The sequence below is a fragment of the Gallus gallus genome, chromosome 27 (assembly GCF_016699485.2).
Source record: "Gallus gallus isolate bGalGal1 chromosome 27, bGalGal1.mat.broiler.GRCg7b, whole genome shotgun sequence".
Lineage (NCBI taxonomy): Eukaryota > Metazoa > Chordata > Aves > Galliformes > Phasianidae > Gallus > Gallus gallus.
This window is the reverse complement of record NC_052558.1, coordinates 3,014,938-3,030,798: the sequence shown is the minus strand read 5'-3', so window position 1 is coordinate 3,030,798 and position 15,861 is coordinate 3,014,938. Positions and strand designations below refer to the sequence as shown.

Below are 15,861 nucleotides of genomic sequence, written 5' to 3'. Positions count from 1 at the left end.
CCAAGTAGAGATTTTTGGTTCCAAATACACACATGGCTTTTGGGCAATCAAATTTTGGGGGGGAAACATCCCTGTCTGATGGAGGACCAGGGTTTGGATGGACCATGCCCACTCTTGGGCATGGCAACAGCTCAACAACCCCCCAAAGGTTGAGTCTTACAGCAAAGAGCTGATGCCACAGCCCCAGCGATGGGCAAGCAGGGAGATATAAGGGCAGTGGGGACTGCACGGGGCTGCTGCTCCATTACTTTGCATAGGGTTGTGTGTGGGTCTGCACAGAAGTATTTACACATTGCAGTTTATGAGAGCTTGAAATAGGATGCTCCAATGTAACTGGTTTTATTTTTGGCTGGCAGGAAATGTAATGAGGACCAGGACTACAGACACATAAAAGATCATTCCCTTCCTCCCCACCCCCCTTTTTTTTTTCAGGCTCCCACATGGTACTGCAAATAAACAAGGGGAAATAATTGCAATCAATCCATTAGGTTTAATCTGCTTCCTCTTAATCTCCATCCTCCCCTGGGAAAAAAGCTCGAGCAGGGAAGAGGAGCAGAGCCAGGCTGAAAGCAAAGCTGGAGGGTGTCTGCCTGCAGCTCCCAGGAAAAGTTGGACCCATAGGCAGAATTGGTGTGTGGGGGGGGGGAGGGGGTCCATGTGTATCCTTCTCTCCTACACTGTCCCCATATCTATGGCTGAAGCAGTGCTTCAGAGAAGAAGCTTTGCTAGGTGGTCTTCACGTGCAGGGTCAGCTGCAGTAGATGGTCCTTAGGGAGAGCAGTCTGATTTATGGTCATTTCAGGAGGGGAAAAGAAAAGGAAAAGGAATAATAAGATCTGGAAAGGAGTCTGATGTTTGCATGGGCTGCTGAGCAAGGCTTTGGGAAGGGTGCTGGGAAGTTTCCTTCCCCTCGTTTATGGGTGTCTGGAGAGGAAGAGGTCAACCCCAGGCTTAACCTCACCTCTGCTGTAGTGAGCTCTACAGGGGATAAAGGAGGGCAGCCGTCAGCACCGGGACATGGGGACAGGACTGGACCCAAACTGCCTCTCCAGTCACTTGCCATCACTTGGCTGAGCCATCTCATCCCTGGCACAGGGTCTCAGATAAGCCCTGAACCCCCACAAGCCATGGCATGGGGCCATCACCCCTTTCAGTCCCCATGTCCTAGCAGATGCCTCCATTCCATCCCATCCATGGGAGGGACACCACCTCCTGGGCACAGCCCTATCCTCAAACCTCATCAGTCACCGAGAAAAAGATAAAGCTAAACCCCCTCCCCCCCCCCCCCCAGTGTATCAATATGCTCTCACCCCATGCATGAGCAGGGAGCTGCAACCCTCCTTTTGTGTAGGAACAGTGATGGGAATGTAGCTTCCAGAATTGCAGCAGGACTTTGCACGTGAAACAACAGCTCACAGCACTCAGCTGCAGCTGAGAAGTGCTAATCTCACCTCTATTTCTTCCCCAAGCATCTGTCTGCCTCCACAAAGAAGACAAGCAAGCATTCCTGCAGGTCACCCCAAGGCTATCATGGGGGCAGCTGGTGCAGGGAAAGGGGGGATTTGGGGCACTCGGGTCCTGACCTCACCAGAGCACCCTGAGCTGCCAGCAGTGCCTGCAGCAGCAGAGCTCAGCTCCCCCCCCCCCCCCACCTCCAGGCAGAAATCTGCCCACCATATGGGCTGCATTCCCCCATAATGGGAAGCAGGCATTGCATCACAAGGGGCTGTGCTGTCCCATCGGCCAGGATCAGGGAACTGTGCATGGCCTGAACCTCTGTGATTGTTGATGCTGATGTACATCTTGAAGCTCCAGCAGAAAGCAGCACTGGGGTTGGGATGCGATAAGCCTGGCCCCAAAGGGCAGAAGCAATGTGCCCAGTGCTTTGCAAGGCGGAACAGAACAAGGAGAGAGGTGACTCAGACAGCCCCACATAGACAGGGAGCACAGGGGAAGGGTGCAGATGTCCTGGCACAGGGAGTTGTGAGATGAGGACATCTGGGTGGTGACAGAGCCAAGACCACCCCCTGCAGCCACAAAGCCACCCCAGTGTCATGCAGCCAACAGACAGCCCTCCCTCACTCACCTGGGTAGGACGGACAGCGTTGCCATGATAAGCAAAGAGAGAAAACACCTCCAAGGCACCCAGCACGACCCACCTCACCCCCTTGACATGGGGAAGACCTCCTCACCATGCACAGGGTGGGGTGGGGAGAAGAGGAGATCTGCCCCTCCTCACACCTAAATATCCCCCAGGTGACCCTGCTGGGCCACAGCTGGAAGCAAAGCATGGGGAGGGGAGGAGAGGTCTGGGTTTTAATGGATGTGGCCCTGCAAGCAGGGAGAGGGAAACAGCCCCAGGTGGGTGCATTCAGGTAGAGAATTAATGATGGAGACAGCGTGAGGGTTGATACCTCAGCAAGGCAATGGTCTCCTCCATGCGTGTGCAGCTCCTATTGCTGCTGTTGAATCATCTCTGTAAGTGCATGAGGGATATGAAACGTTGCCCAAAATATGTTGAGAAAACCCAGATCCAGGAACCTAAGAGTAAGGATGCAAAGGAGGCACCCAGCAAACCCCATAGCGACCCTCAGCAAAGAGACCCTGGGGATAGATGGGGGACACCTCCCCGGTTTCCCTCGAAGCATTGCTGTGAAATGCAGTTTGCTGCTGCACCACTGATGCAGTGCCCCTTTGCAGATGCTGCCAAGGAGTCACCAGGGCAAACCTCAGCGCTCTGCTTTGCACGAGGACAGCGGGCTGCCAGCAGTGCCCTGCTATGGAGAGGCTGCCCTATGGCCGAGCAACAGCACCGCAGCACTGAGATGGTCTGTAGGAAACCTGCCAGCAGCTCATTTTCCTGCTCTTTTAATTATTTCCTTTATTTTAGTATGAAAGGGGAAAGGATTGGGGGGGGGGAGAAGGAATGATTTACAGAGGCCGGGAGAAAGTGGCCGTGCTGGTTTCCTTCCAAACACAGCTGAAGACAAAATCACCACGAGCAGGAAAAAGCCTCCCCAGGACCTGGCAGGGCTGACTTTCTCCTGTTTCAAAGGCAGCGTGGGACAGATGAGGGAGATTTGCATTCCCAGGCAAATGGAAGTCCGGCTCCGCGCCCACCGAGGGATGGGGCTGCTCCAAAGAGATGGGAAAAGTCCTCTGCTCAGGGGCAAAACACAGCTGAGACCCGGGCTTGGCCTGCAAGGTGGCTAACGAGGCTCTCATTGCCTCGAGAGGAGGAAAAAGCAGCACGGCGCATTCACTGCAGGCTGACTCATTTTTTCCCGTCTGAAAGACAAAGCGAACGTAAACCCAGCTCAGACTCGAGCTCCCAGGTTCGTTTATTACCGGCTCATTTGAGAATAAATATTTTATCCCTTTTTTTTTATCTCCAGCTGCTGAGCGTTGGAAACGTCCCCTTTTTGTAGTCGAGAGGGAAAAAATATATATATATATATATATCTAAAGAAAGAAGAACAACAAAGGATGCAATTTTCATTAGATGCAAAACGAGACTTTCCCGTGCTGCCCGGCGCAGCCCCCGCTCCCAGCTGACGGCTGCTGGAGTTTTGCTGAACAAAACCACCAGATTAAGTTCTCAGGAATAAGGAGTTCTGGTTTTGTGAGCGGGGCGGGCGCCAGGAGGGTCGTGGGAAGGCAGTGGGGATGGCAGCCCCCTCCCCACCCCGGGCACATCCCTGCCACCCTCATTGCTCGGGGCCAGGGCAGTCTGTGTTTAAGCTCAAATCCATCCCACGCAGATTTGTTTTTCCCCTGCGTGGCTCCGGAGCTGGAAGGGTTTTGTTCCATCTCTAATTGCTGCAGACCTGCTTTGCAGCCTGGAATAATCAGGGCTTTGCTGCAGAGATGCTTCGGTTTAGAGCTGGAAAGCACCCAAAGGATCGCTCATACGGCTGCGAGGTCGGAGCCCGGAGGTGGAGAACAGTTGCAGATCCACACGTGGATCTCAGCACCATTCAGGTCTTCCCAAACATCCCATGGGAAGCAGCACCCAGCAGTGGGGTGAACCTGCCCGTGCCTTGCAGCAGTGAGTGATGGCTTCGAAGCTGAAACACAATGCAGGAGGGCAGCCTGGGCTGGGGATGTGTTAATTATGGTGGGTGCAATGAGGGAAATTAATGAGGGGGGGGGATGAGAGTCACACAGTGCTGGCAGTGGATCTGATGGGATCACAGTGATGGGACCACAGCGCCCACAGCCTCTCCCCCACCCAGCCAGGATCCCCACCCAGCCAGGATCCCATCTCTGGGTCTGATGGGTGCCCTGGACCCACACTACATGGGGACACCCATGCCTGCTCCCATCCATGGGTCTGATGGGTGTCACAATCCCACACCATGCATGGGGATGATGGGCAAACAGCGTGGTCCTGCTGGGGGTGGATCACAGCCACACAGCTCTGAGGGGGGGGGGTGAAATACCCCCCATGGCAGAGTTGCCCGCAGAGCCTCAGGAAAGCACCGCCAAACAAACAATTTCCTCCCAAAGAACCTCAATTTTACACTCGGACTGAAAGGATTGAGACATTTCATGATTGAGCCCAGGCTAAGAGTTCCTGGGAATTGCCTGCGCAACCATATGGATTTGTTCCATGGCTTAAAAAACACAAACACAAAACCCCAAAGACACCACCCCCCATCCAACCCAGCCCCAGCTTCCCACCCCCTTCCTTCCTCCCCTCTGCTCAGAACACGCCAGGGCCGCTGGTTTCAATTAGCTCCATGATTAACTTTCTTCATTTTATGGGCAGCTCCTGCCAGGCGCCCCATTGCCACCCCATTGCTGGTGGGGGCACGGTGGTGACCGTGTCCCTGCCCCATTGGTCACGGGGGGGATGAGGCTTTTTCGGCTCAGCATCCTGCGTGGTGAATGATGGCAGGCAGGAAAAACAAAAGGAAAGGGGAGAGAGGGAGGAAAAGGAGATGAAGGCAGAGAAAAGTGATGGATGGGGGTCAGGAAGGGCTGGGCAAGGTGGGATCTGGGGACGGAGGGAGGGAGGGAGTGGGGGACCCAACACTGCTCTGATACACACAGCTGCTGGGAGCACAGGGAAGGTGTGAAAGGAAAGGGCAGCAGGTATATCTCTGTTCCCCCCACAATACCCCGCACCCATAGGAAGCCAGCGTTGCTCAGTGCTGCTCCCTGCTCCAGGAGCAAGGAGGGTCTCTGACCCCCACTGCCCCCCCCAGACCCTCCCTCATTGCAGGGTCCCCTCGCCAGCTGTGCTGCCGTCCTGACCCCAGCAATAAATCCTCCCCCAACACCGAACAGGCGCTAGGAACTGATTTAATTCTCATTTCCTTCTCTCATCTCAAGATTGAGCCTTTAATCCCCACCAGCGAGCACTCCCAGACCACTCATTCCCCCTTTCTCTCCCTGTCCCCCCGCCAGTATCCCATTGGGACTGGGCAGTGAGAGGGGCCACCTGGGCTCCAGCATTATTTGCCCCCTTCCCCGCTGTTCATTTGCCAGGGAAATGAACCTATGCAGCTGTCTGGGGAGGTGGGGGACGGGACAGGGACACAGAGTGATGCCTGCAGTGTCCCCATGTAGGGCTGGCTTTGCTCAGCAGCCCCATTGTTCCCCACAAACGTGACACGAGGATGCTGTGCATCCCACGCATCCGTGCGGCTGTGCTGAGCGATGCACAAGCTGGAAGTCAGAGCTCAGCCGGGGCTGCGTGCAGTCAATTAGCAGATTGGAGCATTGCTGGGAGCCAGAAAGCCTCAGAGAAGGTTTCTGCCAAGATTTGCATCCCAGCCCCTCGTTGCCTCATCCCCCACCACGTCCAGGCTTCTGCTCGCAGCCTCAGCTCTGCTGACTGCTAACGCTGGGTTGAGATGGGACTGCGTGAAGTGGGAGAAAAATGGGTCCTGAGAAAGAATGTTGGGCTCTGAAATCCGACCAAAAGGTGGAGGTGGCTGAATCCAGGAGCTGGGAATTCCAGCTTGGAGGAAATGGCAGGTGGAGGTTGCAGATCATCAGTACTCATCAGTACAAAAGCAATGGGGAGCTGGGGTGAGGGAGCAGAGGTGTCCTGCACCCAAGGTGGGGATGCAGGGGGCAATAGGGGCAGGGACTCAAGGTTGGACAGGGGTCTTTCTGCACCTCGGGGCTGCCTTTGTCGCAAGTAAAGTCAGACACCTGTGTTACCAAATGGCATTCACCTCACCTCCCCTGCCAGCACTGTCTCTCACGGTGCTTTCATCACAGGAAGCAGAGATAACCCCTACCCAGAGCTGGAGATAAGATCAGGTCGGCAGCGCTCGGGACACCTGAAACCAGCCTGCTTTTCTGGTGCCTTCTGCCTCATTGCAACCCAGCTCCCTCCCATCGCTGCGTGGGGTAGCACAGCCCTAAGTGGCTCCAGCAAAGCTGCTGGTGCTTGTGTGACTTCTTTGTGCTTTCTTTCCGCATGTGAGGGATGAAACAGGGACTCTTTCAGCGCATCACATCCCATGGGGCTGCAGGCAATTGGGTGCTGAGAGCTTGGGGAACCAGGCTGCTTCCCCACAAGGCTGCTGCAATGTTTGGGTATGGGGTCACTGTGCCCATCCTCCCACCTACAACCACAGCAGCAGCTGGGAAGCAGCTCCTGTTTGCAAGGAGTGAGCCCCAAAATGCTGCTCAGCCCTATGGGCAATGCCAGGTGAGCATCAGAGCTGCAGGTCCCGGCCGAGGTGGGGTCCCACAGCATGGGATCACTGCATGGAATGCACCATCCCCTGGGGCTGCTCGCTTTGAACCAAGCCTGGGTGGGAGCAGAGGGCCGGGCAGCAGCAGGCGGGCACTTTTCATCAGCCTAGAATCACTCAAATGACAACTTTGTTCCCCAGAGAGACCTGCCCTTTCTTTGAAGTCGCTATGAGTCCCCTAAAAGAAGGAGTCTTTTATGGGAAGGATAATTGCTCCTCATTGCACTGGGGAGAAGGAATCAAAGGCGAACAGCCTCCGGAGCATCTTCTGTGGGTAGAAGTGTTGTCTCTGGCTGCCCCCACCTCATGGCTGCCTGGGTCACCTCTCGGTTTTCATTCATGATGTTCCCAAAATAACTTTGCCTTTCTCATCAGGACGGGAAGCTGTAAGAAGCAAATCCAACCCTGAGCCTGCTCAGAACGCTGATTTCTTCGGTGTGCCGGGTCAGCTGAGGCTGCCAGTGTTTGGGTAAGCAAAAACAGCGGAAAGGGCTTTTTAATTTCCTTGAAGCACAGCAAGTTGTCCGAATTTTGGCACCAACGATGCTCTGTGCTGAATTCGCTCGCAGCATCCAGCTCCCAGCAGGTTGCGTTTTAGTGGATCTGAGCCTTCATTTGAAGCTGTGCATCACAGAGCTTCAGCACTGACCACCTATGGGGTTTCCACAACCCCGTGCCCTCCCTTGATCCCAGCAGCATCTCAAGAATTTAACCCCATGCATCCTCGCTGCCCATTGGGCTGGAAAGTGCTGGTGCTGTGGGGCAAAATGGGGCACAGGGCGGGGAGGTTTGCAGGTCAAGTAAAGAACTGTTGGCCAACTCAATGGAGGGTTGGCCAACCCAAGGAGGTGGAGTCATCACTCCTGGACGTGTTCAAGAAACATTTAGTTGTTGTACTGAAGGACATGGTTGAGTGGGAAACATTGGTGATAGGTGAATGGTTGGACTGGATGACCTTAGAGGTCTTTTCCAACATTGGTGATTCTATAAGGAAGGGTTGGCCAACTCAGGGGAGGGCTACCATTGGGAATTGAGAACCTCAGTGTTCTGGCTGTGGGGTGCTGGCTGTGAGGCTGATCTGGTGCTGATTGAAGCATGCCCCCAGTGTGGGTGGCTGCGATGCAGGGTCTGGATGCGGCCACACGGGGAGCACATGGGGACAACATTGGCCACGTGCACGGAGCAGAGCGACACTGAGTACCCACTGCTCCTCCACTCCCCCAAAGGTTTGCAGGGAGGGGTTTGGCCAGGCTACAATCACACAGCGCTGTGGCTTTTGCAGTCCGTGGGATGGAGCACGTGGCATCCTATGGCAAGGGGTGGATGAAGCCTTTGCCCTCAGCCCTTACCTGGCTCAGAGCAACTGCAGCAAGGGCCAGCCCTTGGCCAACCACCACCCCAAGTGAGCAGCCCCATCTCTGCATGCAGGAGGCAGCACTGTGCACAGCCCCGAGAGGCACAGCTTCGCACGGCACATCTGGAGTGGGATGCACACATCTGCCCGCCGCCCTCCAGCTGTGCTGCGCTGCACAGAGCCAACCACAACCCCCCCCCCCCCCCCAACCCATGGGACAGCCATGATCCAGCACTGATGGAGAACTAATATTTTCACAAGTTTCCCATAGAGCACAAAGGAAGCGGGGCCTCCGCGGCCACCGACACGTCGGAAACATTCACTTTCCCCATCTCTTTTACACGCCTGTTATGCAGTGGTTTTAAGACACTCCTGACCCAGGCTGTCATATTTTAAGACTTCATATTCAGCGCCGCGGGAGCTGTTTGGGTGAGATGGAGCTCTGTGTGCACGCATGGAAAAGCACCGCCGCCATAAAACCACATGGGAGCATTTTCCTCCCCCAAAGGATGGCAAAAAAATGCATTAATGGATTATTATTATTAAGCTGGAGGAGTGACAAATAATCCACCTCCAAAGAATTCCGTAGTGAGAAACAGCTGTGTTGCATTCGGTCACAGCAAACTGTTTTGCAAAGCCCAGCATGGAGCAAAAGAAGGGGGAAAGGAGGGTCTGCATCCTTAGAATGTTTCATCCACCAGGTGAATTGGTTTGCTCTTTGGTTAAATGAATGGCACCAGAAATAGGTGCTCAGTGACTTTGCAGTGGGTATATAGTTGAAGGGGGGAAAGCTGATGTCTGGCCGAGGCTCAGCACCATCCTGCTGAAATCTGGTTGGGTTTCATGCTGGTAACAGAGCTGCAACCTAAACACGTTCCACGTGCAGCGGGATGCAGCAGCAGGGACTCAAAAAGTGACCTTAAGACTTTCACTGGGATTGAGAAATCTCTGCCCAGCCCCTTGGCTCCTCTCCCCCTACAAACGGACAGAGAACAAAGGAGCACCATTCGTGCACGAGCGCTGCGAGCCGCAGCCCTTCTCAAGATAGAGCCTGAGACCTCCCAACGCCCGCCGCCACGCATCTCCTCCCTCAATCAAATAGAAAATGACTCAAGGGGCAAAAAAACCCAACCCCATCTGTGTCACTTTCAGCCTCCCATTGGGGACGTGGGGCCTTTCTGGGCGCAGCAGCAGGGAAGCAGCCGCTCGCTCCCAGCGCTGCCTCTTCAATCCGGCACCGAGACGCGACGCTGTGATTTGGTTAATTAAAACGTCTCCGTCTGCTCGATGTGTGCAGGGACGGTGCATGGGGATGTGACAGCAGAGCGGCCCCGCTGGCTGCTGCTGACACATGCAAAATGAAAAGGAGCGACGCTGGGGATAGAAATGAAGCGTTCTGAAGGAAGGATTGATGCAGCTGCTGCTGCTGCCGCCCCCGGCCCCGCAGGCGTTGGTGTCTCAGGCTGTCACTTTGGTGTCACTTTGGCTCTCTGACCCCAAGCTCCTGGTGCTGTGGGATCTGTTTGTCCGTCCCCAGGGCTGACACCGCACCGTGATGCTTTCGACACCCATCGAACACCACATCCCCACCTGCTTCCCCTCTGCTGGCAGCTGAGCAAAGCCTTCCTCTTCCCCTCCTCCTGGTTTATATCCGGAGTTGGAAGAGCCTGGGAACGTCCCCATCACCTCCCTGCGTCCCCAGTCCTGCACACCCTGAGGCTTTGGGCACCCCCAGCACAGCCTTACCCGGTGGGATGGAGCAAGGCAGCAGCAGGGTCTCCTCCCAGGAAAATCCAGCAGTGGGCTCCTGTCCCAGAGACATCATGCAGAGCTCATAGGAGATCTTACATGGTTTTATTTGTCATTTCCACCCCTCCTGGCTGACACCCAGCACCCCTCTCCATACCTGCTGCGCCCGTGCAGCTCCTGGCTCTGCTCTTCCACCCACTCTTTGCTGCAGCCTTCATTGGATGCTCCCACTGGGAGGGAGCTCACCTGGACCCACAGCATGTTCAGCACTCTGCCAGGACTGAGAGCAAAGGAAAACACAACTTTGTTACCCCTAATTGGAACAAACCCACAGACCTCCCCTCAGCCCCTGGCAGCAGCAAGCACTTCCCAAGGAAACCAAGAACACCCCCCTGCACCTCTCAGGCTCCTCCACATTCATTTAAAACCAATTAAGCTCCAGCACACCTGGCTTCCTCCCCATCTCCCCCCTCAGTGGATGCAGGTGAGCAGGGCTTGGGGGTGGACACAGCCCCGGGAGCTGTGAGGAGCTTTTATCTGCTCGGATGGGATTTGTAGCGGAAGGAAGATAACGGATATGGCTTTTCCAAGGGAAAAAATAAACAGCCCCTACGATGAAGACATTGCTAAATAAAAACCAATGGGTTTTAGTACTCTGTAAATCAACCCCCCCCCGGCCCCAGGATAAATCATCGCCTCCTCTCAAACAAAGTCCAGTGCTGGGACAATGGGAACTGAGGGAAATATTATCCCATTTTTCGTCTCTGTTCCCCCCCACTGGGAGGAGATTTGGGTTTTCCAGTGAAAGGCACTGCAGATATTTGGTATTTGGGGGGGGGGGGGGGGTTGGATTTTAGCAGCCGGCACCTCCCCTGCTTTCCATCAGCTGCAAACACTCCGGTTCCCAATGAGGGGAAGAAACAAATAAATAAAAGCTGCTATAAAAGCAGGCACGTTCTGCAAAGATTTGGGGGGTGACATAAAACCTCAGCTTTCTGTTTACAGCCAAAAAAGAAGATGTTGGAAACCCTCTGATGAACTTTAATCCACTCCGCCCTCCGACACTGCCTTCGCACGAGTGACCCCACGGTTTGGCTCTGCCCTGTGCTGCCCCTGTTCCCTGGGATGCTCCAGCATCACCTCCACCTCCTCTGTACCATAGAGAGAAGAATTGCTGGGGACAAGCGGGTGCTGCTTGGAGGAGATGGGGGGGTCCCAAACTGTTGTGCATTCTGGGCACAGAGAGGGCTGGAGGTGACCTGGAGGCAATAACTCATAGAAAGAGCCCATGCTGGTGCCTCCGCAGACAGCACAGGATTCAGATGTGAAATCACCCCCCCCCCTTCCCCTAAAGAAATGCCTTTTCCCTGTGACATGAGCTAGGCCTGGCAGGCAGCAGCTGGGATAGCTCAGATTTACCTCCTACCTCCCATCACTCCCACTTTCAGGTCGGTGATAAGCATGCCCCGTCTCCCCAGGCTGTGCTCACTGCTTGCAGATGTTTCTTGCTCGGCAGCAATAGAATCACTCTCCCAGAGGCTGGGGATGCATTGCTCCCCGTGCTGCTACAGGGTGACAGCCCCATGCCCCAGCACGTAACGGGATCACAGTGGGACTGCAAGGATATTCCCATGTTTGAGGCAGAAAACGGCTGCTTGCTGCACCTGCACCTGTGCCCCAACCTCTGCATTTCTGCACCAGTTCACAAATTCAGCCTGAATGTTCCATAGGAAGGCACCAGCAGGACCTGCTTGCACCACGCACCGCCATCAGCTGTGGGCTGCAACGGTGCCAGACCTCATTCTGCCAACAGGACAGTGCTGTGGGAATGGGTTAGCCAGCTCCTCTCCCAAATTTCTGCATTCTCTGTATTTTGGGGCTCGTGGCCCCCTTTCCAGCGTGGATGAGATGCAGGGACCTCCCCTTGCTGAGCCCGGGGTGGCTGCAGCTCTGTCCCCTCCCCGGATCCATTTTGGATCAATGCACATCTAGGCAGGAGGTGAAAGGTGAATGCATTAAAATACACTTAGCAAACAGCATCCATGAAGCTGTGAGAAGGTGAAGGCAAGAAATCATTGTCCCGAAAGGCACAGCGGGAGAGAGCTGCATCCCATGGGTGATGTGTGTGGATGTGCTGAGCTCCCAGCAGTGAACCCAAAAGGAGTCCAGAGCAGAGAAACTGTGCCATGGGTGAGGGGAACTGCAGAGCAGAAAGCAGAAATTGTATGGGAAAATGCCTTCAGCCAAGGCAGCCAAAGCCCTGCATCTATCCCAGTCAATCTGCCCCCAGGATCGGGCACTGTATGCCACGTGCTGAGGGTGGAGAGCCCACAGCCTACACCTGATGGTACCCAAATCCCAGCCTCGCCCTGCTCACTGCATCACAGAGCCACGTCCAAAGCAACAGAGCCCAGGGAAGGTTGGGGTCGGTGCTCAAAGCAGGACTGATGGGGGCAAGAGAAGGGTGGTTTGGATTCAACAGAGCGTCACCGCAGAGCGCTGCGCAGGGCTGCCAGGAGCATCCATTGATCGGGGGAATTTATTCCCTAAGGACTTACAGGAAATGGTTTGAATCAATTTAGCCCCAATTATCACACCCTTCCCATAAGAGCAGGGGAAGAAATAGCTTCTCCAGGCAGCAGAAACCTGCTACAAAGGAGTGCTACCCGAAGGAGAGCTCACGGGGATCCTTGAGGACGCCCTGATATCTCCAACAAAGAGCTTAAGTCCTCAAAAAAGAACAAAGCAACCCCACTGGGGACCAGCCCAGCATCTCCATGTAGGACTTCTGGCTCTGCTAGAGGGCAGAGCAGCTTCCCAAACCCACGGAAACACTTCTGTGCCTTTACAAAAAGGAACCTCAGTTACAAAGCGCCCAACTCAGAGCTGCCGGAGGCGAAGCTGTCCCACTGCATCCCCAGGCCAGGGATGGGATCACATGCAGCAGTGACAGCCCCTCTCGTGGCAGATGCACCCGAGGGGTTGTGCTTCATTCTAACGTGGAGAAAAGGGGGAAAAAAAAATAAGGGTGGTAGATTTTTTGGCACCTGGATCTCAAAAGCTTGCATGGAGCAGAAGGAGCACTGAGGAGGTCGGTGGCTGTGCAGCAGCAAGGCGGTGCTGGTTGTTGGTTTATGAGCACCTAATGCCTCTCGGTTGTCTTTGCAGAGCAAATCAGGCAGCAGAACTCCATGCAAAGGGCAGCCATGGGCTGGGCTCACTGCCCATCGGGATGCCAGCACCAGGAAACACTGCAGCCCCGTTTTGTTTTATGAACACCACTCACGCCTTAGTGGGATTTGGGCACAGAGCACTTTGGGGGAATGAGGAGGCGCTCCCCAAGAACTGCACTCAGGAGATCTCCCCACAGCTGGCACCACTCCAGGGGAGGCAGCCAGGGATGAGGGGATGATGCTCTCCAAAGGAGGCACTGAGCCCTATTCGGCTCTGTCCCCACGCCACGTTGGCTGTAGGACAGCTGGACGGGCTGCAGGGCCACCTGCCCGCGTGGCATTGCCATTAGCTGCCAGCTGTGATGTCGGAGCACGGGGATTTTAACTTCAGAAGGAGGAATGAGCAGTGAAACAAAGAACAGAGGGATGCCCAAATGGTGCTGCTGGGGAGAAGCGGTGCATCCACAGTGCTCCCACTGCTGCGGTCACCGCCTGCAGGGACCCACCGGTGCCTCTGGGATAGGTGAGACCTGAGCACCATCAGCTCCAGCAGAGCGTGCCTGGAGACCCAACTCAGAGGGCAAAGCCATCAGCAGAGGGAAACATCCCCCAGAGACCTCCCACCGGCAGTCGGATCCCAGTTCCTTGAAGAGCAGCCTCTCGTCCAGCACACAGCACAGCCAGCCCTCCAGGCACTCGGGTAAACACTCCGTTCCTGCAGAAGGAGCCAGGAACTCATGTGACCCACACTATTTATTTGTGCAAGTTCGCTTCTCCCACCCTGGCACTGCACATCCCGCTTTCACACTGACTTCAGCTCGGAGACCAAAAAATCACTGACCCTTTATGTTTAACCCCTCGGTGCCTGGGGTCCCTGGCAAGGAGTCAGCCAGCACCACTGAGATTCTGAATGCGTGAGGATGGGAATCCTATAAATACTCCTGACCGTTCCCTACCCCTTGGATCCTTCCAGCAGCCCTGCCTCCTCCGTGCCTTTCCCAGCCCTGCTGTCTGCTTCTTGCTACCTTTTCCCTCCTGACCACATTTGGGCCCCCGTTCTCTCACAGTCACAAGACTTGGGGGGCTGCAGGGAGAGCCAGGCATTGTGCCATGGATGTGTTATTATTCTTGGCCCCCGCTGGAGGGGAATGTGCTGCCAGCAGAGCGTGGGGGGCCGGGCTGATAGCGGGAGCAGACAGTGGGAGCTGAGCGCAGTCACAAAATGTTTGGATGGAGCAGCATGGCACTGAAATGCCCGGAGTCAGCGGGCACAAAGAAGGACCAAACATCCCTCCTCTCCCTTCCATCTCCTGGGATTCGTTCCTCCGCAGTTCCTGGAGCAGCTCAGCACAGTGCCCATGGAGCAGACACATGCATCGCGCCCTCCTGGCTCTCTCCAAATTGGCCATGGGACAAGCACGCTGCTCCCTGGACCCTCTATAGTGGCAAACACTCAGCCCCCAACTGGAATCATCAGACAAAAAGGCAGTGCCATCTCTGGACACTTTTCCTCTAAAATGATGTCACCTCACGCTGCTCACCCCAGGCCATCAGCTTGAGTGACCCAATCAGCACCAGCAATCCTGATGGCAAACCCTTGTTCTCCCAAACACCACCTCCCATGGTGAGGCCCACCACGTTGGCTGCACCCGAATTGCACTCACACTGGGGGTATTTCCAGGCCCGCCTCTTCCCAAACACCATGGGAAGGGATGAGTGGAAAGTGCCTCTCTCCCTTTCATTCCCAGAAAGGCTGTTTTGGCTGGGAAGGAACTCATTGCACTGCTCAGCCACGCTGGGAGCCAAGTCCCAAGATTTGGCTTGGTGAGAAGGTCACAAGAGCTGACCCCACTCAACTGCTCATAGCCGGGGGGGTTGGGAGCCCTAAGGGTCCATGAGCCCTGCAGGCCACGAGCCATGGCCCCAGCAGCCTTGCAGCCACGCGCTGGGTGCCCACTGAGCCCCACACCACACACGGGGGTCCCCAGGGTATCCACGATCCTGAGCAATGTGAGCTCAGTGAGACTGCAGCCATCTGGCTTCGCTTTCTGCTATGGAGCTCCAAACCGAGCAAAGAGAGAGGAAAGAAAGGATAAAGCCATCAATTGAGACAAACTTGCCCCAGCCCTCACCCATCGGTGCAGGGGCATGGCCAACCCTTGACTCAGAGCTCCAAAGCCTTCAAAGGGCTCTTTGTCTGCAGCATCCCCACCAGCAGCAGCCCAACCGCGGTGTGAAGCCGCCTGTAGGGAGGGACTGTGGGCAGTGGGGATGGCTGCTGGGTCTCCTGGGCACCGGGGCTGTCACAGGGCTCCTTCCACAGCATCCCCAGCACAGCACCATCCTCCCACAGGCAGCGAAGCGCCCAGCAGCTCTGCTCGCCCACATCAGGCTGAAACCCCCTTTGGATAGCTGTGCATGGGAAACACACGCACTGCTGGATTTAAGCAACCATTGGAGCCATTCCTCCCCTTGGGATTTGGGGCACCAGCGCCTGCCGAGCAGCCCGGACCCCCCTGATCCCACTCCTCAGGAGCCAGAAATCAGGAACTGCTTCCTCCAAAGCAACCTGCTGCTCTCACAGTCCCAGGCTGTGATTTATTCCATCAATCTTTGGATTGAGTCCTACATAGATTTCCAGTTTCCCTGGGAGGTTTGGAGTTTTTCCTTCCCCCCCCCACACGCTCCCTTTGGCATCAGCTGTGCTTTTCGGATGGGGAGGAGGGGAGCAGAGAAAGCAGCGGAATCAGATTGCAACCTTCACACGTTTCCAGGATTTTGGAGCTGTGTTTCCCACCATGAAGGCTGCAAACCTCAATCTGTCAGGGCCACCTAAACAGAAACACATGGCTGCAGCTCAGCTTGCCAA

At 55.4% G+C, this 15,861-nt stretch overlaps 1 protein-coding gene across 1 annotated transcript in view; it reads right to left on the bottom strand.

The window, feature by feature from the left end:
• Positions 1 to 2,855: 2,855 nt before the first annotated feature.
• The window catches only part of LOC121107680, a 32,525-nt gene continuing 19,519 nt past the window's right edge, over positions 2,856 to 15,861 (bottom strand). The window contains exons 2-4 of the mRNA XM_046904449.1: positions 9,977 to 10,099; positions 9,817 to 9,877; positions 2,856 to 3,288 (exon numbers count right to left, since the gene is read on the bottom strand). Of these exons, the coding sequence (XP_046760405.1) occupies positions 2,932 to 3,288; positions 9,817 to 9,877; positions 9,977 to 10,080 (522 nt within the window). The 5' untranslated portion in view covers positions 10,081 to 10,099 and the 3' untranslated portion in view covers positions 2,856 to 2,931. The remainder of the gene's footprint in view (positions 3,289 to 9,816; positions 9,878 to 9,976; positions 10,100 to 15,861) is intronic.